The following is a 23162-nucleotide window of genomic DNA, read 5'->3' as shown; positions in this document are numbered from 1 at the left end:
CCCTCATCCTCATTGGCTGAGAGTCTTACATTCTAAATGCGAGATCTACCCATGAAATTGAACTTGACCAATAAGTACATAGTTGCCCATATTTGGATGAAATAGGGAGATGTCATAGGAGGGGAAGGCAATGCCCTTCAGAGTCCTTCAGGCCTACTTGAACTCTGAAGTAGATGAAGCCTTACTCAATTTTCACAACTGTCTTGAAAGATCTCACCTCATCTCATTCAGTCCCTCCTCTTATTTTGTACACTGAGATCTCTTCAAATTTTTGTAACATAATTTCACATTCCCTATGAATTCCTCACTTCCTTCTGGTTTCTGTTGGCCTTGGGCCACCGGCTCCACCCTTACCCTTTTAACAGCATCTATTTAACAGACCCTTCAGCTTTCTCTTCCAACCTGATCATTCCAGATGATGAGTTTTGGACAATTCTGGTTATTAATCTGATCAAACAAGGGATGTAGATAGGGAATAATATAACACCCCTAAAAGCTATAAGGCCCAACCAAAGGAGCTGCTTCCACCAGCTTCCCAAACCAGGACCATCTAGAAGTATTGAACAGTGAGGTCCAAGTCTGTACAGGAACATGAGCAAGTTTCCTAATGTTCTTAGTGATTTCCTTCACTAGATTACCATTGTTACCAATCTTTATCCCCAATTTCCATCTTGAGCCCAGGTCGCTGGCCCATACTCTTTGACTATTCTTTCTGGAGGCCAGGCCTCACCCCAACCATTTGCATCTCCAGTCCAAGTGATGGAGGTATCTAAACTCCGTTTCTCCCTTCCCAAATTATCATACAACTGAATCCCTAAATATTGGTTTGCCTGTTCGGGAAGAAAGAAAACTTTTGGCCTTATTAGTCCAATATAACAATTCCCTGACCAATTAAGAGGCAGATGAGTATAGGCAGTTAAACCACAGATCCAATAATGACCCTTTAGAGCAGGTTGTTCCCTTGGAAATATGTCTGAGCTATTCCTTGTAAAAGGGTAATATTGTTGGTCTCTCGTCCCTAGGGGGCTTCCCCCACAAAGGGGTCATACTGGCATTTTCAACTGGCCACTGGCCTGTTAGATTAGAGGTACTCCAAAATGTGGAAAACAGAGTCCCATGTTGCCCGGGTGTCCCTGGGGTGACATTATACCAACCCCATTGGTAACTGTACCCAATGTATATGTTCCCTTTCCTCTTATTCTCTTTTATACATCTCAATACATCCCATTCTACTTCACTACACTCAGCAGTAGTGACTTGTTGATAGCAATATCCCTGCTCTCCTATTTCTGGGAGAACATCCAAGGTACAGTCTTTCTAGTCCTTCCCACACTTCAATTGAGGATTCCTCCCCGTATCCCGCCAATATTTAGACATTTTTGTACAGTCAATTGTCTTTGGCCTCAGGTCTGTTCTCGAATAGGTCCACTCACAAACACTATTTCCCAGCTTCAAACCTCGTCCTGTCTGATTTAAGCAGTATTTCCCTTTCCTATCTTTGGTCAATGACCACTGATGTTTCTCTTCTAAATTCCAGAAACCGGTTCCATTATGAATTTGGGATCTGTTGCTAAGGATCCAGGCTGGGCTTAGGGGGACAGGTACCCATGGCCATTGGTTCAATTGTTGGGATCCACCACAGATCCAACAATTTGATAAGTTAAATGTCCTCCCTATATTCTGCATGAGCAGGAGAAATTGGTTCTCATCTCTAGAAGGTCATAAGGAAATAGATAAACCCAAAGCTTAGGGAGAGCCTCATAATGTTCAACTATTATAACACCGTGAAGTTAAGGTGAACTTCCCAAAGGAAAATATATCAAATCACAAACAGGCAAAGAGACCCAAAGAAAAGTCATACAGTTACAATTCCCATTCAGTGGAGGTCCCCTCCTCTTATGTAATTGGAGGTCTCCCCTGTCTTCAACTGTCCACTCTGATAAAGGTGGCGCCACAGGTCCTTTTGTCCTGGTGTGGTGTGTCCAGCCTCGTTCCTGAGTGTATCTGAGTGTATCGCAGTATCTGAAGTCAGTATCACTTGGTAGGGTCCGTCCCAGCACGGAGTCAGCTTCTCATCCTTCCAGGAACGGATCAGCACCCAATCACCAACCTGAATTCTATGAACAGGGAAACCTAGAAGTCTGAGCTATTAGCCCTTTTTGTTGAAGTCCTTGCAAATGTTCCAGCAATGATTTAACATATCTCTTAACAAACAAATCCTTAGTTTCTAAAATAGGGTCCCAGTCTCCCTTAGGATAAGCCTGGAAAGCATGACCATACAATAATTCATAAGGTGAAAGCCCAATATCTCTACGTGGCTTGGTCCTGATTCTAACCAGAGCGAGAGGAAGGCATTTCGTCCAAGGTAGTTGGGTCTCTAAAGAAAACTTAGTCTTGGTTCATCCTTTCTACGTTCCCAGAAGAGGGAGGATGCCAAGGGGTATGGAGATCCCAAGTGATTTCTAAGGCCCTAATCAGATTCTGCAATACCTGGGCAGAAAAATGTGTTCCCTGACCCGAGTCTATCCTCTCCACCATTCTGTACCTAGGAATAATTTGTTCTAATAAGACCTTACTTACTGTCGAGGCAGTTGCTCGGCCTGACGGGAATGCCTCCACCCATGAGGTCAGATGGTCCACTATGACCAGCAAGAACTCGACCCACTGGTGGCAGCTCAGTAAAGTCCACCTGGATGCTTTGGAATAGTCTGATTCCAGGAGGTCGTCCCCCTTTTGGAAGCTGGCGTTGGGCAGCCCTGTTAGTCCTTCGACAAACAAGACAACCGTCCACCAGTTGTCGAGCCATAGTATATAGGCCGGGGGAAACATACCTTGTCAGTATAGCATCACACAGGTTTTGGACATCCCAATGACTGCCCTGGTGCAGTTGCTGAAGGACTTGCCTCATACTTGCTTTGGTCAGTACCTCTCTGCCGTCAGGTAAGAGCCATCATCCTTCCGAGTTCTCAACTGCTCCGAGAGTTGAGGCCTTCTCTTTTTCCTCCTGAGTAAAACTAGGAGAGGGTAGACTAGGGGGAAGTACAGGTATCAAAGCCATTATATGAGAGATTTCCTGATCTCCGGCTCCCTTGGCCTCCCGGTCTGCTAATCTATTTCCCCTTACCTCAAAAGAATTTCCCATCTGATGTCTCTTTACATGTATTACTGCTATATTCCTAGGAGTCAGAATATTTTCTAGTATCTCTCTGACTAGTGTATGATGAACCAGTTCTTTACCTTTACTGTTTACATATCCTCTTTCCTCCCAAATCCTCCCAAATACATGCACCACACCCCAGGCATATTTAGAATCAGTATATATATTCCCATCTTGGTCACACAATAATTTTAACGCTTGATTTAAAGCATACAATTCACAGCAATTCACAAGTTTGAGCAGACCAATGGGCAGGTAGACTGCCCTTGGTAACAGTGGAAGTTCTAACAAACCCATTTCTTTTCCCATTTACCATCCTAGAAGAACCATACATAAATTCTAAACAAATATTTATCATAACCTTGTGTTGATAACAATAAGGAATTTGTCCCAATGAGTTTATATCCAAGTAGATCTTTCATAAGTGAACATTATTCATACAAATCAGTTTGTTTTTAAAAACACCCAATGCAAATACAATCATATACAGAATGTCTAATTCCACACAAGAGAATTCAAGAAGTTTTGATAATAGATTCCCATTAACTTGTAATGGGAGAGACATTCTGCTATTCTGAAACATAAGGTCTTATCAAGTATTCTGATAGAGGCAGGGGTTTTTTTTTGCAGAACTAAGAGGCAAGGAAACTGAGGCAGGACTGAGTCAGCTCAATAATTCAAAGTTAAAACATAAGCTAGCCAATCATAGTCTAGCAAATTTTCAGCTAGAGTCCCCTGTAAAGGCCTTTTGTCTCTGCAGCCTTCTCCAAACCCCGCATCTGCTAAAATCAGGTGTGTCTAGCTAGTGGACAGGTAAAGAGCTTTTTCAACTTTTTGCAGCCTCTCCCTTATCTGTAGAGACAAGAGAGCGAGACAAAAGGAGACCTTTTGTCAATCGCAGCAATTCTTAAAAGAATTGTGCCGAGCATAGAGCTCTAACAACGATCCAGGCCAGAAGCAGCCTGGATGTCCGGTGCAAAAAAAGAAAAAAAAATCTTTTACCTTTTCCAGAGTTCCATTCAGTACCCAAATTATGTCTATTTTCGAGGTCCTTCATCAGGGAACCAAAATGATGAGGTAAGCAAAGAGTAAGTAGTTTCCAATTAGTCCTGAACTGAAATAAGACATCAGTTTTTCCCAATTTTCTGACCAGTTGAAATCTCAGTTTCCCTTCCCCCCCCGTTTACAGAAATTATCATATTATACACAACAGACTAGTAAATTTCCCAAAACATAGCAATAGTTCTGTTGTCCAGGGGACAAAAAGGAAGCAGGATTAAAATTTTTGCAAATAACCCTATCAAATTATCAGATCAGATTAAAATAATCTTTAAACAAGGAGACTATCACGCATGTAAATAAATATTGAATAACTTGTTTTCAGAAAACTTCAGTTCCAACTCCTTAGAACAGTTATAGACTTGAAAAATAAAAATAAAACATTCAGTTATCAACACCATATAAATGTAGGCTTTTCCTTTTAACAGTAGAAATAATTAATATCTAAATCAGCAAGGAGGTGCAGTTATTAAAAACAAAAAACCCCACTATACTTAATGGGAGGGACCTCTCCACGTGGTCACCCTTCCCCCACACCACCATGCTTCCCGACCCAATATATCATAGCTCCATTTAAACTATTAATTACTTTTACAAATCAATCTTTCCTGTCCCGCCTTTAAGTAAATATATATGTATATATTTTTAAACTTTACACTTCAATGTTTGCACGTAACTGACCCAAATTTCATAAAACTTAAAGGTTTCTTTCCCCCGGCCCATGTGGCCCTGCTGCAGTCAGGACACGTGGGAGGAAGAGGAAGGAAGCCACCATCTTCACTGGCTCAATCCCACAAACTTCCCCATGTACAGGGTTTCTGATCCCAAATGGGATTTACTAACAGCTATTTCTGGTCAGCTGAAACGACCCCTGCTTCAAAAGACCTAGTTCTCCTCCCCGCCCAAAGGCCCCTGGAAGGGCTAATGGAATTAAATCCTTTCAGGTCCTTCCTTTCAGGTACCATTTAATCCTTTTGGTACCACCAGTCTGCAACAAAACAACAATACCTTATCATCTTTTTCTTGCTTTTTATTTTTCCTCATATTTTGGCAGTTTGTTCCAATTACTTAATTTATCTCCCAAGGGAATATCTACCGGTATTTTCTGATATTTTTCTCATTTCTCTCCGCGAGGGCTGGCTGGGACTAGGCCACACCCATTGAATTTGGAAGGAGTTTAACAGACTCCTAAATGCCCAAACACGCTAACTGTCACCAGTTAACTCAGTCACCCAGGAAGGCCTAGCTCTCTTCCTGTCTACCGTCTATAGCCCCCTCCAGAATCTATAACGAGACTCAAGGGGCTTCACAGGACGCTTACCTCCACTGGGTTGCTGCGCAGCAAATTTCTTGACTGATCTGTCCTCCACCAACCGGTTGGGATTTTCACCGCGGAGTTTCCGTTGCTTTTCTCTGAGTTTCTCCACTTCGGGTCCACTCTACGTCAGGGAGCAAGGAGAAGCCCCTGGAAGCTGGCGGGCTGCCTAAATCAAGGCAGGGTGCCATCCCACTAGCACCTAGGAGTTCACTTACTCACCGAGTAAAGGATCCGGACTAGCCCCCAAACTGTGTGGTACGGAAATGGTGAAGGGTCACCATTTAATAAAAAAGCTGGAGAGAGCTCTAGAGAAAAGCAAAGTTTATTGTACATTCTCGTGAGAAGGGCGTCCCACTCTTCAAGTAGACTATGGAAGAGAGGAAGCGCCTCCTGTGGGCAGGACAGCACCTTTAATCCCTAACGCAAAACGCCCCCTCCCACCACTGACCCTCATCCTCATTGGCTGAGAGTCTTACATTCTAAACGCGAGATCTACCCATGAAATTGAACTTGACCAATAAGTACATAGTTGCCCATATTTGGATGAAATAGGGAGATGTCATAGGAGGGGAAGGCAATGCCCTTCAGAGTCCTTCAGGCCTACTCGAACTCTGAAGTAGATGAAGCCTTACTCAATTTTCACAACTGTCTTGAAAGATCTCACCTCATCTCATTCAATTGTTTTAAAGGCTTGAGGTGCTTTCAATGCAAGGGAGGGACAGCTGCCCTGGGGCAGTTCTGCTGATTGATTTCCAGTAATGGGACTATTTGTGTTTTAGAAAAGGCAAATCTGCCAAATCATCTGGTAGCAACCTGGACAGAGTGGCCTAAGGAGGCTCACACAAGATCCCCAGGTTCGTGGAAGCTACAACACTTTGACTCTCCACTCCAGCTTCTTGCCCTGGTCTCCCTATACTATGGTCTGGGCTTGGCAGACTGTCCCTCTGCCAGATTGAAACAGACCTGTTCTGAAATTCTTCCAAGGTATCTTCTTCTTCTAGAAATGTATTGTACTACAAATATTTGTGGATTCTTTGACTTCAAAACCAGTTTAGAGGCTTCATCTGGGGTAGGTTTGAGAGAAGGTTAGAGGAGGTTACAGAGAATTGTGTCTGTTCTCCTCCATCTTAGCTCCACCCCCTACCATGTCCTTTCCACAAAACTGGAATCCTTCCTTCTTTTTTTACAAGGCGCTCTCAATCATTAAAGCCTCCTTGTTCCTCATTTCTAGAGAAATGTCTCTCCACTTTCAAGAAAGAATGTGAAGATTTCAAAAAAAAAAATCATGCTTGTGGCAAAGTAGAGCTCCTCCTCTCTGTCCCATCATATTCCCAGATGTTAATAGCAGCCCTCACAACACTTGGATAACTTAAACAACTTAAACAACATATAGAGAGATCATCTAATATCTGACCAAATGGAGCAATAAGTGGAATGGAAAAAAAGCACTAGCCATCCCAATGCTGTAGCCTTCATTGGAGTCCTCATTTTTAAAATCAATAGAATTCAATTCAGTTAACACTTTTAGACACCTATCATTTCACCGGTATCATGGAAGATATTAGAAGACAAAAGATAAACAAATCAGACCCTGTCCTCTAGGTGCACCATTTGTGAAAGAAAGGTAGGATTAGGGAAAGGAAATTAAATTTGCAGATAAGTTGTTGACACTTTAATGTCTTGTTCTACTAATTTAAAATGATAGATGAAAAAAATCAATTAATGTTCTTTGTATGTTGAACTGTTTATAAAAAAGGTATTCTGTTGTTAAAATAAGAAGCAAATCAGTTTTTCTGTTACACTTTTTTAGACAGTTTCAATCCTCAGATTGCTTGTGGAAGATTAATTGACAACTGTGGAAAGGATGGAATAAGGAGGAAGAAGACACTTAACTGAGAGAAAAATGCAATAGAGAAGAAGTAATAAGTATGCCACTGTAGATCCAACAGAGAAGGAATACCCCTTCTTGGATCCTGGAGATGGCCCTCATCATGGCTGTGGGCTCCTTGAACTAAATGGCCATGCAGATCCATTTTTAATCTTAAATTCTGTGACTTTCCAAAAGTAGATTGAAGGGAGAAATGCACAGGACTTTTGGAGCTTCTTAGAACTGATTGGGTAAGGCTGGGTAAGGGAAAGAAAGCTCTTCCTAACAGACAGCCACAAAGCTGCAGGATGGTGAAATCCAAACATTCAAAGGAGCCAACTAAAAGTGTGAACTATGAGGTCCTCAGGGCTCTGTCAACTGAGAACAGTTAACAAGTAGAACTTCAGAATTCTGGGACAGGGGAATTCACACCTTGCCAGGGAGGCTCTAGAGGGGTGGGGCTACCTGCTATAAAAGGAGAGCCTTCTTCTGCTCAGAAGCACTGCTTTGAATAGAAGTGAAGGCTCTTCATCTCAGCTGCTGCAGAACAGAAGCAAGTGGAGAGAGGAAGAATGGCTGCTGCTGCTGTGGAAATGCTGCAACAATTGCAGAACCAGATCACGTGTCCCATCTGTTGGAAGTACTTCTGTGAGCCAGTCACCATCGGGTGTGGGCACAGCTTTTGCCGAGCATGTCTCCCAAGCACAGCAGTTACAGCTTTCTCTTGCCCTGAATGCAGGCAAGTGTCTCAGGTCAGAGGCTTCCCATTACTCAATGGGAGCCTAGCAGAGCTGACTAAACTGGGCAAACAGCTCAGGTCCGAGCTGTTACAGAGTACTGGAGGACAGAGGCGCTGTGCCATTCACAAAGAAGTCTTGGAGTTCTTTTGTGAAGACGACCAGACATTGCTCTGTCTAAGATGTTGTCAAGCCCCAGAGCATGGGGCTCACAGGCACTGTCCTGTAGAAGAAGCTGTGTCCAATTCCAGGAAGAAGATGCAGCACCTGCAAAGTTGCTTACAGAAGTACTTTAAGGAAACTAAGAAACTTCTTGTTAAGGAAAACAAACCTGTTATTGAATGGGAGGAGATGATCAGCAGAGAATACCGGGAACGGGATTCCCTCATGTGGGATGAGTTATATCATTATCTGGAAAGGATGGATCAAGAAACAAAAAACAAGAAGGAAACACTATCCCAGGAAAGCAGCACCCTTCAGGACCTCATGCTAGATCTACAGGAAGCAGACTCCCAACCCAATCTGGATCTGCTCCGGGATGTCAAGGAGTTGCTGGAAAGGAGCAAGTCAGCATTGTCCCAAAGGGCCAAGGCTCTCATCCCAGAGGTGAGAGTGTGTCCTATCTTTGGCATGCTAGAGACCCTCAACCAATTCAGAGTGGACATCAGGTTGGATCCTGCAGCAGCCAGTCCCTGCCTGATTGTGGCTGAGGATCTGAAGAGTGTAAGAGCTGGAGAAGGCTGGCAGGTAGAGAGCCCACATGGTGATGACTCTGATCTTCCCATGGTCCTTGCTGAGCAGGCCTTCTCCTCAGGCATACAGTACTGGGAGGTGGATGTGACACAGCTGCCTCAGTGGACACTGGGGATTCACACAACCTACTTGAGGATAAAAAGTCCCGGGAGAATAACTAAATATGCCTCTGTCTTTTTCCTGAGATGTGTCAAGAAGGAAGATGGACACTATTTGCAATCTTATCCTGGATCACTGAACCACAAACTAAAAGATCCTATTCCCAGGATTGGAGTATACTTGGAATACAAATTGGGCACTCTAGCCTTTTACAATGTTCTGCAGAGTTCTCTTATTTATCAGTTACCTGATATTTCATTTGCAGCCCCTGTTAGACCCATGTTTTCTCCTGGCCCCCCACTTCCAGGAACAAAGCCTGCTCCCATGACTCTCTGTGCACTGGATTCTCATCTTTGTTCTTGCTGCTATTCGTCTCTCTGAGCATTCCAACAAGGAGGAATTCTCAACCCACCACTAGGCTCCCCGGCTGGTGTTTTTCCATTTCCAAACTTCCCCTGCAAGACAAGGAGCATCACCAACTTCTAGATGGCTTGCCTTTCACCCTGCAAGCTGAAGAGGACTCTTCCCAAGTATGTTGTGCCTTCTGATGGTCAGTGGATTCTGCTTATAAAATTTCAAAACATAGCAATTTTTTTCAGCAGTTAAAAATATATATAACAACACACCTAAGGACTGTGGCTTTCATAGTCTTCCTAGAATTTTTCAAAGTTCTTCGAAAGCCATAGATTTCAAGCCATTCCACTCCTATGTCACTTGAATTACTGTTAACTTATCTTTTACTCCATTCAATAAAGATGTGAAATGAATTCTAGATTTTGGTGTGCTTCTTTGTATCTTTTTTGTTGTGCATTTCTTTCCTTTGTGTCAAGCTCTTTGTTTCCTCATTTGGGGTTTTCTTGGCAAAGTTATTTGTTACAATGAATTTAACTTTGCTAAAATTATCTTTATCTCTTCAAAGAATCTAAAGAACTTTAAGGAATCTAAGAAACAGCATCCTGGTTTCTCTCTGCCCCTTCTTGGCTCTGCCCCTTCCACTATTTGTTTTTTAATTGACCTCATACAAAATAAAACTTTGAGTCATGTTATTGTTAACACCCTCAACAACATTGGATTCTGATGGGCTCCAGAAAACTGATGTGAGAAGGAAATCAATGCTAATCTGGATTACTTTAGTAATTCCAGAAAAGGAAATTCCTTTTTTACTGTTAGCAATCCCAGTAAATCTTGCTCACAAATGACAAATTGTTGAAGAATTTCTCAATCCAGAAGTCCTGTTATCATGCTGGAAAGTGATGGCTTCTTGCTTGATTCATTACCAAACTAGAACCACATTCTGACTGAGTAGGTTTGAAATTCACATTGAATATCCAAGTCCCTGAAGTGTCCTAAGGCTAAAGTTGGGATGTCTCCCTAGTCAATCATCATAAACCCAAATAGAGAACTCAAGGGGGCTAATGTCCTGTATAATTTATCATCACTATTGGATTAAGCCATGGTAATTGAAATATATCCCTTTTAATTTCTTGCAAATGGACCCACATCTGAGATTCAAAAAAGGAAATCAGATTCCTCAATAAGAAACTTTTTTTTTTTTTTTAATAATAAAAACCTTCACTTAGGCATGCTTCCTCTCGATTCGACCCCTTCCAACAAAAGGTGAAAAAGTCATTTGCCCGAGGTTACACAGCTTGGAAGTGTTAAGTGTCTGAGGTCAAATTTGACCTCAGGTCTTTCTAACTTCAAGGCCGGTGCTCTATGCACTGTGCTACCTAGCTCCCCCCAAAAAGAAAATTTCAAGATACCTGTATTTTGTTATGTTATTTAAAAAACTCCCCCTCCTTACATTCAGAATAAAATAAATAAAATAAAAATACCAGTGTTCAAGTTTAGCAGATTACTAAATAAACTAGAAGCACATTCTCACCAAGTGAATTTGAAATTCACATTGAATATCCACATCCATGAAGACACCTATAGTTGGGACATCTCCTTAATCAACTTAGTTAAACATCATAACCCCCTAATAGAAAACCCAAAAAGGCTAGTGTCCTAGGAAGTTTATCATCACTGTTAGATTAAGTCATGCTGTAGCATTCCATTGTCACTGAAATATTTACCTGCTAGTTTCTTGCAAATGGATCCAATTCTGAAATTCAGAAAAGGAAATAAGTTTCCTAAACTAGAAACCTGTTTTTAAATGATTCATTCAAAATATGTCATTTATTTAAATTTAACCCCTTCCAACACAAGGTGGAAATTCACCTGAACCACATAAGATATAAATTCAATTCATTATTAGATTTCACAGGACAACCTCTTCTGCCATAAGTTTTGATCTGGAACTTGCTGAACTTCACCTGGGATAGCATTAGCAGTGAGTATGATGGTGTTCACACCTCTGGGAAAGCAGCTAGCCTGCCTTAGTATGTTGTTGGCTTTGGACTTTCAACAGGTGACAAATACAGAATGATAAAATTGGAAGATCCTCCCTATAGATATCAACTAGTGCAAATAGTACCTAACTGGAAATTATCTCTATTTCAGTGTCAATAAGTCTTACTTTTCTTTACTTTTCAAAAGAATTATTGGAATTCAATACACCACACTGAATTTATGTTGTGACTCAGTTCTGGAGGTAGCTCAGTTCCCTTTCTATTTAATTAGGGATCCACTTCAATTTCTAACTACTCAGAACACTGTTCAATGGTGAGAATTGGGAGAAAACTTCATTGCATTGCCAAGTGATTTAGAAGTTGGGCCACCTCTACCAAATCAAGGAATTTCCTCTTTTCCCTCTTCCCCTCCATATCCTGTTTTATATCTTCCTACTTGGTTTTTTTAATTCAGAAAATCTTTCCCCTGTAAGGGGTCAAGTGCCAGGCTGAGGAGGACTGGTCCAGATTTGCTCTGCAGTTGTCATGTATTACATAATAAATGTATATGGCAACCTTTGTTTCCTTGGTTATTTCAGATTTTATCCATCAATTCTTTTAAAAGAATCAAAAGAATTTAAGTTAGGAGAACATGCTGAATGAATCCACTACTGATTGTTGTTATTTACTTTCAATTATGTCCTCAGCTGGGGATGGTAATCATTCTACCACTTCTACTTAATTGTCTATCACTCAAAAGTTAGCAATTCCAAACCCATCTTTTCTCCTCCTGCCTCTATTGATAGAGAACAAAATCTAGAGCTCAAATAATTTAAAAAGAAGTTTAAGCCTTCCAGCAGAAGGGAGACTTAAAAGTTGGATGGCTGTTGCTATTGATTTTCTGTAAATTATACATAATATAGGATTCAAACAAGGAAGAAAAAAAGAGAAGCTGCCTGTCCAGCTAGGAGGCATTTTGAAATAAGCCACATGAATCCTTGAGATGTGTACCTAAGGGAAACTCCTAACATATCTTGCAAATCTTCATATCTGGCTGGGCACCTGGTCAGGGTAATCTAATTTCTGATTTAAATATTTAAAAAATCTTGTTTCTAAGCAACAGATATGTTTTCTAGGCTACATGGTGGCAGGTTCAACCAGTGCTCTGACATTTTCTCACAATTCCCACAGAACCCAGTAGTTGATTCACCCACAAAGAACTTCCTTCATCTTATATTTCGTTACAAGTTTTAGACTATTTTCTGAGAGATGATGCTTCTCTGCTTTTTCTCACCTTACACCATTTGAAATTTCCCTTCACTTTCCCAGTGCGTACTCTGATTCACCATTTACTCAAGTCTTAGGGTTGGTGGTATTATTACAGAGAAGGCGGCCCAAGGTTCCCACTCACACAGTGTCAAGTAGGGGATATGAGCAGAAGATGGGCAGTGTGGAATATGGAGCTTGACTGGGACCAATTTGAGGTCCTAGAAAAGGAGGGAAAATATTTCATTAATCTCAGAATAAGTAGAATGAATTGGTTAATGAGTGAACACTGAGATTAATTGTATGCCTAAGGGAAATGGAAAATACCAGGATGACAAATTATAAAAGGTTTTTTTTTTTTTTTTTTTTTTTTTTTTTTGGAGGGAACAAACTATCTTATATTTTACAATTGCTGCATCCCAGTACTCCACACAGAGTATAATGGTGGGGAAATATGTGGAGAAAACATAAGCCCTAGATCCTACTTACTGTGTGCTGCTCTAATTTAAGAAATATTCACAACCTGGATGTCAGATGCTTAGAGGCTCAAGAGAATGCCCAAAGTGGGTGTCCCTCTAAAGAGAGTTTTTGTTGTTGTTATTGAAGATCTACAATTTAGAAAGTGCTGGAAACCTTAGAGGTCATCTAATTTCATCATTTCATTTACACAGGGAGAAACAGAACAGAAGAGATTTTTTTTAGCGACTTGGCCAAATTCAGTACTAGAATTTCAGCATAGTTTCTGCATCCAAATTTCTTATTTTCCCTTTGTAACAGAATGGTTTATCTATTATTATTTATTGCTATAATTAATTATTATGCTTATTTTATTACATAAATGGCATAATGGGTACAGCACTGGGACTGGAATCAGGAAGACCTACTGCCAATATCCAGTCTCATATGTATTTAGCTGTTTAATTCTGGGCAAGTTATTAACCTCTATTTACCTCAGTTTCCTGACAGTATGATTAGGGAAATGAAATCCCCTAAGTCATTGTGCTGATCAAATGAGAAGATATTTGTAAACTTTCTGGCACAGTAACTGGCAAATAGCTGGCATTTAATAAATGTTGACTGATTAATGGCTACTATAGGCTAGAAGATTACAAAAGTAATGGAGAACTCCAAGTATGATTAATCAATTCATCAGTGAATGCAGAGGACCTGAATTTAGTTGGATCAAAGATTTCCTCACTATCAGAGGTCCCTCCTCTTGGTGCTAGCTACTTTTATATACTTGAGAGAGTACCAAAAATAGAAGGAGACATTACAATTTACTGCTTCCTCAATTCCAGAAGTGAGGAAATGATAGGGATGTCTATCAAAAATAATTATATCAGCAGACCTTTTTATAGGTCATGAGACTTTGCACAGGTCACAAATTCTAGGTGACCCAAAGGCCCTAACACACTTTCAACAACATCTCAGGGCATTCTACAAGTCAAGAGCCCCTAGGGTTTAACCAATGCTATCCTATAGTCTAAGGAAGTTGTGAGCTTGAAATAAAGATCAATAGGGAGTGGTTAGTAGTGGTTCATAGGAGAGAGAGCTATTGCACTAGCAAGTGCATCTTATTACAGCATTTCCCAAGTCAAAAAGGGGAGTAATTATTACATTACTAACAATAGGAAGGTAATTGAGAAACATAATAAATATAATCTTCAAGGAGGATTAATTCTTATCCTAACAGCAGCTTAAATTAATGATTCTGTTTGATTCACTAATACAATCACTGATACTCATAAAATCTCAACAAATTGATTAAATACTGATTGATTTGAATAAGAGTATCAAAATTATCTCATACAGCTTTGGAAATAGGAGAGCTTTTCTGGTTCTGAGCAACTCACTTGGCCTCTCATCCTACAGTTCCCTACCCACCATGCAGACAATTTCATGTACTTGATGGGGGTTTTGTGTGGACCAAAAAAAATAATGTATGAAATTCATCATAAATGTCTAAGGTGAAACTAGATGTTATTACATATTATTGTGTCTATCTTTCCAAGTGATGGAGTCTATACTTGTGAGAGACTTTCTCCAGGTTTATGGGGGATATCATCAATTATGATTTTGCTTGCTATGGTGTTCTTGAAATGTGCTTTTTAAAACTTCAGAAATGAAGGAGTAGAAGTATTCTTACACTGCCTCATTTTCTCTCTTCAGAATCATGGTTGATGCAGTACAAGAGGGCCTTTGTGTTAACTGCTTGAATGAAGTCATTAAGCTAATCACAGCTGAATGTGGACATATAATCTGTATGTCTTGCTTAAGGAAAAATACCTCTCCATCTTCTTCTTGTACTACATGCTGGGAATTTTCTCAGTTAAGAGGTCATCAATTTGACATTGCTATGTACCCTGAAGGGGAAGGCATATGTGAGATACACAGGGAAGACCAGAAGCTGTTCTGTGATAGGAATAAGACCCTACTCCTTCAGGAATGGCACTGATTGTCCATGCACAATTTCGTTGTTTCTGCATTAACAGTATTCAGATCTAAGTGATAAGCTATGTCAGAATGGGTTCATGATCTTTTGTAGTGTGCTGTTGTCTCCAGGAGCTGCTGTTTGCTCTCTGGGAGGAGATCTGCTGTGTCAACTCAAATCTCTCAGACAGATTCTTCTTCCTCTAGAGAACTGTTGTCTCCAGACAGTTGCTGTTAACTCTGGTCCAGAGTGTGACTTCCCTCTTTTATCCTCCCAGAGAATGGGTGTGGGATAATGCAAAGGCTTCTGGGAAAAATTACTTCAACCAATGAACTTGCTCCTCCTAAGCATGCAAGCTCTTCCCCAGAAATTCACAAGTAAAACTCCCAGTCATGGCTGGAACTAGAGAATTGTCAAGTACTGACTTAGCACTTAGTAAGAACCTAACAGTCTTTCCTTTGGTGACTCTTCCTAACAAATCAATGAAATAGTACCAGCTTATCAGGGTTATTGAGTTTCTTAGTTTCAAGTAGGTCACAGAACTCAGGCTGAGGAAAGAAATTTCCTAACTGCTTATTCCTCTTTCTTTACAAAAGAAGATGTAGAAAAAGTTGGAAATCTTTCACAGAAAGGTCAAAATAGTTCAGAAAATTGTATTAAAAGAGAAGGAGCAACTTCTGCTCTGGGCTATGGTATGGAATGTAAGTATCAAGATACCTCCCTCAATAATATATTGAATATCCCCAATCACAGATAATTTTCATTAAAAGCCTCCCAGACTTAATTGACTTGTTTGAAAAGTGAGGAAATGGAGGTTCATAAGTAGTATCTCACTTATCACATGCCACTAAGGCACTCAATTTTTTTCAGCACTTAAGTGAATATCCACTTTATTATTATTATTATTATTATTATTATTATCATTATTATTATTATTATTAATCATTTAATGGTATTTTCTTTTTCCATATACATATAATTTCCAACATTAATTTTTGCAAGATTTTGTGTTCCAGATTTTTCTCCTTCTCCTTTCCCTTTTCCTCTCCCCAAAACAGCAAGCAATTCAATATAGGGTAAATTGCAATACAGGTGCAATTTCTCTAAACATGTTTCCATATTCATCATGCTGAGCAAAAAAAGCAGATTCAAAGGGGAAAAAACAAAACAAAACCAGAAGCCAAACAACAACACAAAGGTGAAAATACTATGCTTACATCATAGTCAGCCTTTTTTTCCCTTTCTGAATGTGGATTGAACTTTCCATCACAAGTTTCCTGGCATTGCCTTAAAACAACTCATTGGTGAAAAGAGCCAAGGTTATCACAGTTGATTGGCACATAATCTTGTTCTTACACTGTATAAATGTTCTCATGATTCTGTTCACTTCACTTAGCATCATTTCCTGTACGTTTTCTTTGTTTGTTTTCTCTTTCTTTCTTTCTTTTTTTTGCTGAGGCAATTGGGGTTGGGGACTTGTCAGGGTCACACACTGAGGAAGTGTTAAGTGCCTGAGGCCAGATTTGAATTCAGGTGCTCTTGAGTTCAAGGCTTTGCTCTATCTTCTACACCACCTAGCTGCCCCTCATGTAAGTCTTTCCAGGCTTTACTGAAATCACCTTGTATATAATAACTTAGAGAACAAGAATATTAAATTACATTTATATATCATAACTAAGTAGGTAATTCCCCAATTGAGGGGCATCTACTGAATTCCAAATTTCTTGCCACACAAAGGGAGATGCAAAAATATTTTTACACGTATGAGTCCTTTTCTCTCTTTTGTGATCAAATGAGTTCAGAAATTTGCATCAAACTAATATCTTCTGACCTGAAATCTAGAGCTAAGTCTTAAGTTGTCTCGCATTGGAGATGACATCTATCCCTGCCATCTTGGTTCAGCTTTCTGATTTGTTTCCCAGTCTTAAGACTCCATCAATCAAAACAGAAAAATGAGATTTTAAGGGAAAAGGAGATTAACCGGATAGGACACATTTGATAAATAGACTTTGAGAAGTAAAGAGTTTGCTAAGCAATAGTATGAATTGATCACAAAGTGGCCTTGAAAGTGTACTTGGAAAATAGTGAATCACATGATCCTTCCACCATCATCTCCCACAGTAATAATCACATATTAAGCTTTTCCTATATTTTAAGTATTGTGACAATTGGTGGGGAGAAATTAAAAGACAGAATCAGCCTCAGCCCTTAATGGTCTCTCAGATTAATGAAAAAGAAAACATGAAAAGAGACATGTTTGGCTAAGAGATATACGAATTAAATTGAGTATAATCAAGAGGAAGAAGAGACTAACATGAAAAAAAAAATTTGGGAAAACACTGCTCATAGATTGGAGGATTTTATCTGGAGTTGGAAGGATGTTGGGAACTCATCAGGTAGTGACAAGGACAAAGTGAGTTCCTAGCATTAAAAGAATTCCAGTGATAAAGAAATGTGTGGATAGAAGAGCCACTCTGAGTACAAGGAGGCCATTGTCACTGCAGCCTAGAATACATGGAGGGCAAAGATGTTGAGGAAGACTGGAGAGCTTAGACACATATTTCTGATTCATTTCCAGTCAGGCAGGTATGTTCTTATTATCAGACTTAGGTATTTATTTACTTAATGATTCCCCCTAGTAATATTAAAAACATTTTTTTACATTTGTTTTATAGATGTTTAAGTTCTAGGCACTCTTCCTTATCCTCACCCACAATTAAGAAATCACATGTGAAGTTACGCAAAACATTTCTCAAAAGTCAAGTTGTGAAAGAAAACATAGATCTTCTACCCTCATTAAAATAAAAATCCTCAAGAAAAATTAAATAATAAGAGAGAGAGAGAGAGAAAGAGAGAGAGAGAAAGAAAGAGAGAAAGAGAAAGAGAGAGAGAATGAGAGCTTTATTCAGATACAATCAGTTTCTTCTTTGGGTATGGATATGATTTTTCATCCTAAGTCCTTTGGAATAGTTGTGGATGATTGCTCTACTGAGAATAACAAAGCTAGAACATTGCTATTCTTTTTTTATACAATATATTTCACTTTGTTCATAAAAGAATTTCCAGGTGGTGTTTTTTTTTCCTCCTGTGAGCATCCTGCTCAATATTTCATATAGAATGATAATATTGTATCACAAGTGGCCATCCCTCCAATTTCCAATTATTTTTGTCTTGAGAAGAGAGCTGCTAGGAATATTTTTTGTACATATTGGTCATTTTGGGGCCATGAACGGGGACAAGACTGAAGCTGCTCCAGCAAGTCATGCACTGGGACCGTATGCTGGATTGCCATCCTGGTGTCATAGTCATAGTCATAGTCATAGACCTTACTGCTGAGCTTCTAAGTTGCAGGGCATTGGGGCATAGGAAATTCTTATCAACTCTTACTCATTGATGAAAAGCAGAAAACAAGAGGAAATAAGAGGAGAAATTCCCTAAGTGTCTCTGTAGAGAATGATCTTTAGTAAGGAATCACCATGTGCCTCTTTCCCAAATTATATAAGATAAAGAAGAAAGACTAGGTCCTGAAGGATATAGTTGTCCAAGGAGAAAGAAGTTTGTAAATCAGAGGTGTAAACCATTTTCCATTCCTTATGCTTTCTTTGTACTCTTAGAAAGCTCATTTTCTAACTTCTTTCATTTCTGCCTGCTAAGAGGAAGTTATGTTGTGCTGACTTCTATAAGATCTCTTCCATATCTATTATCTTAGACTATATTTTAGAAATGAAATTAAAATCCAGGAACTTATGATATACAATTAGAAAGTGGCTCCTTGGAGATAAGACTTTTTTAGATACTTAGGCCTTGACAGCCCTGTGAAATGAAGAGATTCCGTAGAAAGATCTCTGTTAAGACATAAAACCTTCAAATATTTGGAGAATATTTGTCTGCATCTCAAGAACTTATGGCCCCAGGTCAATAGACAGATGGAGATATAATTTCCTTTCATTATTTCTTCTCAACATGATGGACTAAAGGAGTGACAAAATTTGGGGAAATAAAAGCTGGTGACATTGATGAAACAATTTACTTTGAGAGATTGAAGACACTATAGAACTTGACTTTTAACTAATTGTACTGTCCCATGAATTTATCAAGAGCATCTAATGTAGACTTAGGTAATGAAGGTATAATTTAATTCATGAGAACTGGAGAAATCTGGGCATTCCAAATTTAGGAAATTATTCTTATAATTGGAGCTATTCTGATCTTTACTATAAGGAGAAAGAATTCACATGACTTACTGGGCCATTTTGCCTTGCTTAAAAGCCACAGAGACTAAAATACTACCTTCACCTCTCCCTTGAAACCTTTATTATCCTACAAACAGATTTCATCTAAACAGATATGGGGGTGTATTAGAATAAAAGGAAATGCTTGAAAAAGAAAGCTCTAGTCCTCAGCTAAGATTGCAGTTCCATTTCCTAACCATAGCATAATTATTTACTGAAAATTCTTCCTCCCAAGATACTAAATGTTCTGGTTATCCATAGAAGGAATGCTATAGAATTCAAGTAAGGTCTTCCTCTCGCTAAGGATGTTGAAATCCTTTCTTTTGGACTGAAATCTTTTCCTTTTCATAGGATATAAACCGACAGAGAGATGCAATGACTACAACTTGTCTGAAGAGAAAAAAAAAAAAAAAAAAAAAAAAAAGGGCTGTCACAATTGTCCCTGGCTTCTCAGAGAAGAAATACCTTGACCATATATTTGGAAGAGTTCAAGCTGAGGATATTGTATTAAGAGGATTCTTTATTGAGGCTAAGTCCCAGGATAAAGTGTTTGAAGAATTCTATGCCAGAATTATCAATTTTAGAATTGCTATGAAGAGGGATGAATCATCTACCAAGTTTTCTCTCCAATAAAAAGGCAGCATGAGGAAAGAACCTTTGCACAGAAGTTAAGGTAGTTCTAAATAATGTTGACTCATTGAATGAATTCTTGCCAAATATTCATGTGTACTGCTTTCATATTTGGTCAATCATAGGAGTATAAATCTAGAGCAAAGCTCCTTAACTAGGCATAAATGAAATTCCTGCCCACCCCCAAAATCAATGGATTGATATTAGGGGGTCTGTGAATTCCTGATATTCTATCAGGACCAGCTTCCCAAAACATTCCCATTAGCAATGGAAAGTTATTTCTAAATTAGTGATGACCTGATCAGCATAGGAGAGCTCAACTTATGGAAAAACCAATTTGATATACGAAATTACTAAATATTCACTCCATTTTTCACAATCCATGATCTGCTTTTCTCAGGTGGCAGGGAAGTAGGATGAAAACAGATAAAGAAAATTCTAGATCAATCTCCCTAATGAATATTGATACTAAAATCTTAAATAAAATATTAGCAAAAAGATTATAGAAAATCATCCCTGGAATAACAGACCATGACCAACTATGATTTTTACCAGGAATGCAGGGCTGGGTCAATATTAGGAAAGCTATTAGCATAATTGACTATATCAGTAACCAAATTCACAAAGAACATATGATCATCTCAATAGATGCGGAAAAAGCATTTGATAAAATCCAATGTCCATTCCTATGAAAACCACTTGAAAGTCTAGGGAAAAATGGACTTTTCCTTAAAATAGTCAGGAGCATCTATTAAAAACCATCAGTAAACATCATATGTGATGGGGATAAAGTGGAACCAACCCCAATAAGATTAGGAGTGATCTTATCACCATCATCATTATTATTCAAGATAGTATTAGAAATGCTAGCTTCAGCAATAAGGGTAGGGAAAGAGATGAAAGGAATTAGAATAGGTAATGAAGAAACCAAATTAGCATGCTTTGCAGATGATATGATGGTATACAGAACCCTAGAGATTCTACTAAAAAGCCATTAGAAATAATCCACACCTTTAGCAAAGTTGCAGGATACAAAATAAACCCACATAAGTCATCAGCATTCTTATATATCACTAACAAAATCCAACAGTTAGAGCTACAGAGAGAAATTCCATTAAAGTAACTGCCAATAGCGTAAAATATTTGGGAATCTATCTGCCAAGGGAAAGACAGGAATTATATGAGCAAAAATACAAAACACTTTGTACACATATAAAATTACAGAGTAAGATCACTTGTACCATCTTTTGACGCTACTTCTGAGCCAGTCAACCATCAGGAGTGGGCACAGCTTTTGCCCAGCATGTCTCTCAATCTGAAGAGCTACAACTTTCTCTTGACCTGAATGCAGCTCTCAGGTCAGAGACTTCCCATTAATCAACAGGTACCTAGCATAGCTGACTGAATTGGGCAAACAGCTCAGCTCCCAGCTTTTGCAGAGTAATGGAGGACAGAAGCAGTGTGACACACACAAAGTCTTCAAGTTCTTTTGTGAAGATGACTAGACATTACTATGTGAGATGTTGGCAAACCCCAGAGCATGGGGCTCACAGGATCTCTCCTGTAGAACAAGCTGCTCCCAATTTCAGGAAGAAGCTCTAGCACATTCAGAGTTGCTTGGAGAAGCACTTTGAGGAAGCAGAGAAACTTCTTGCTGAGGAGGAGAGAACTGTTGTTGACTGGCAGGAAATGATCATAGGAGAATTCTACAAACTGCACTGCCTCCTGATGGAGGAGCAATCTCATTGTCTTCCAAGGAAAAAGCAAGAAGAGCAGGGCAGAGTATTTCAGCAAAGGAGAACCCTTCAGGACTTCAGGCTAGACCTAGAGGAAGCAGATTCCCAACCCAATCTGGATCTGCTATTGGGTGTCAAGCAGTTGCTGGGAAGGAGTGAAGCAAAATTATCCCAAAATGCCAAAGCCGTTATTCCATAGTAGAGAATGTGTCCCATCTCTGAAATGATAGATGCTCACCTGATTCAGAGGGGGACATCAGAATGGATCCTCCATCACCCAGTCCTTTCTAAGAAGGCTGGCAGGTGGACACCCAACCTGGTGATGACTCTAATCTTCCCATTGTCCTTTCTGAGAAAGCCTTCAGCACAGGCAGATAATATTGGGAGGTTGATATAACAATTACCTCAGTAGATACTGGGGATTTACACACACCTGAAGAGACAAAGTGGTGGCAGCATGACTCATTGTCCTTCTGTTCTTCCTGTGATGTGGCCAGAAGAAAGAGGATTACTGTTTACAATAGTATCCTAGAACATTGAACCACAGACTGAAGGGCCATATTCCCAGGATAGCGCCCTACTTAGCATATCAAACTGGCATTCTCGCTTTTTCCAATGTTCTCTGGAGTTCTCTTCTTTATCCATTACCAAAAATTTCATTCATAATACCTGTTACACCTATCTTTATTCCTGGCTTCCAGTTCTAGGAACAAAACTTGGTTTCATCTCTGTCTAGGTGATTCTCATCTTTGTACTTGCTGCTATTCATCTATCAGAACATTTCTCCAGGGAGGAGCTCTCAACCTACCACTAGGCTTCTTGGTTGGAGTTCTTCCATCTCCAAACTTTCCCTGCAAGAAAATGAATATCATCAACTTCTAGATAGCCTGCCATTTACCCTGCAAGCTGAAAGGGGACCATTCCCAAGTGTTTTGTGCCTTCTTGTTCTGAGTGGATCCCATGTATATATGAAGTTTTACAACATCAATTGTATTCCAGAAATTTAAAAATTAACATCAACTCCTATGAAGACCATCATTTTCATAGCTTTCCTAGAATTTGTTAAAGTTCTATGAGGTCCATAGATTTCAAAATTCTATGAGGTTCATAGAATAGAGGTTCCTAGAAGTTCCCTTTTCTAGTCCTGTGCCCCTTAAACTACAGTAAACTTTTTTTTTTCTTTTTCTAAGGCTGGGGTTAAGTGACTTGCCCAGGATCACACAGCTAGGAAGTGTTAAGGGTCTGAGACCAGATTTGAACTCGGGTCCTCCTGAATTCAGGGCTGGTGCTCTATCCACTGTACCACCTAGCTGTCCCCAAGTCTAACTTTTCTAAAATTTTATTCCCCTCTTTATAGCATCTAAAGACATTTGAAGAATGTAACTGTAACTTCCCTCTCAGAGATCACCTAATCCCAGGCCTTTGGAAGCTCTGTTAAACAAAGAACCACTGCCCAAGGAGGCAGTTGCATTTTATGTGATCACTTACTGCACTCCTTCAGAAATAGCAGCTTCCAGGGCATCCATTTGAAAGGCACTGGAGGC

At 39.5% G+C, this 23162-nt stretch overlaps 1 protein-coding gene across 1 annotated transcript in view; it reads right to left on the bottom strand.

Annotated features, from left to right (window-relative positions):
• Positions 1-23162, bottom strand: part of LOC141562412 (E3 ubiquitin-protein ligase TRIM21-like) — a 44694-nt gene that overhangs the window by 5707 nt on the left and 15825 nt on the right. The window contains exon 2 of the mRNA XM_074302455.1: positions 16432-16473. Within this exon, the coding sequence (XP_074158556.1) occupies positions 16432-16473 (42 nt within the window). The remainder of the gene's footprint in view (positions 1-16431; positions 16474-23162) is intronic.

This window comes from Sminthopsis crassicaudata, chromosome 3 (assembly GCF_048593235.1).
Source record: "Sminthopsis crassicaudata isolate SCR6 chromosome 3, ASM4859323v1, whole genome shotgun sequence".
Classification (NCBI taxonomy): Eukaryota; Metazoa; Chordata; class Mammalia; order Dasyuromorphia; family Dasyuridae; genus Sminthopsis; species Sminthopsis crassicaudata.
Note: the sequence above shows the minus strand (reverse complement) of the source record. Positions and strands in the feature narration are given on the sequence as shown.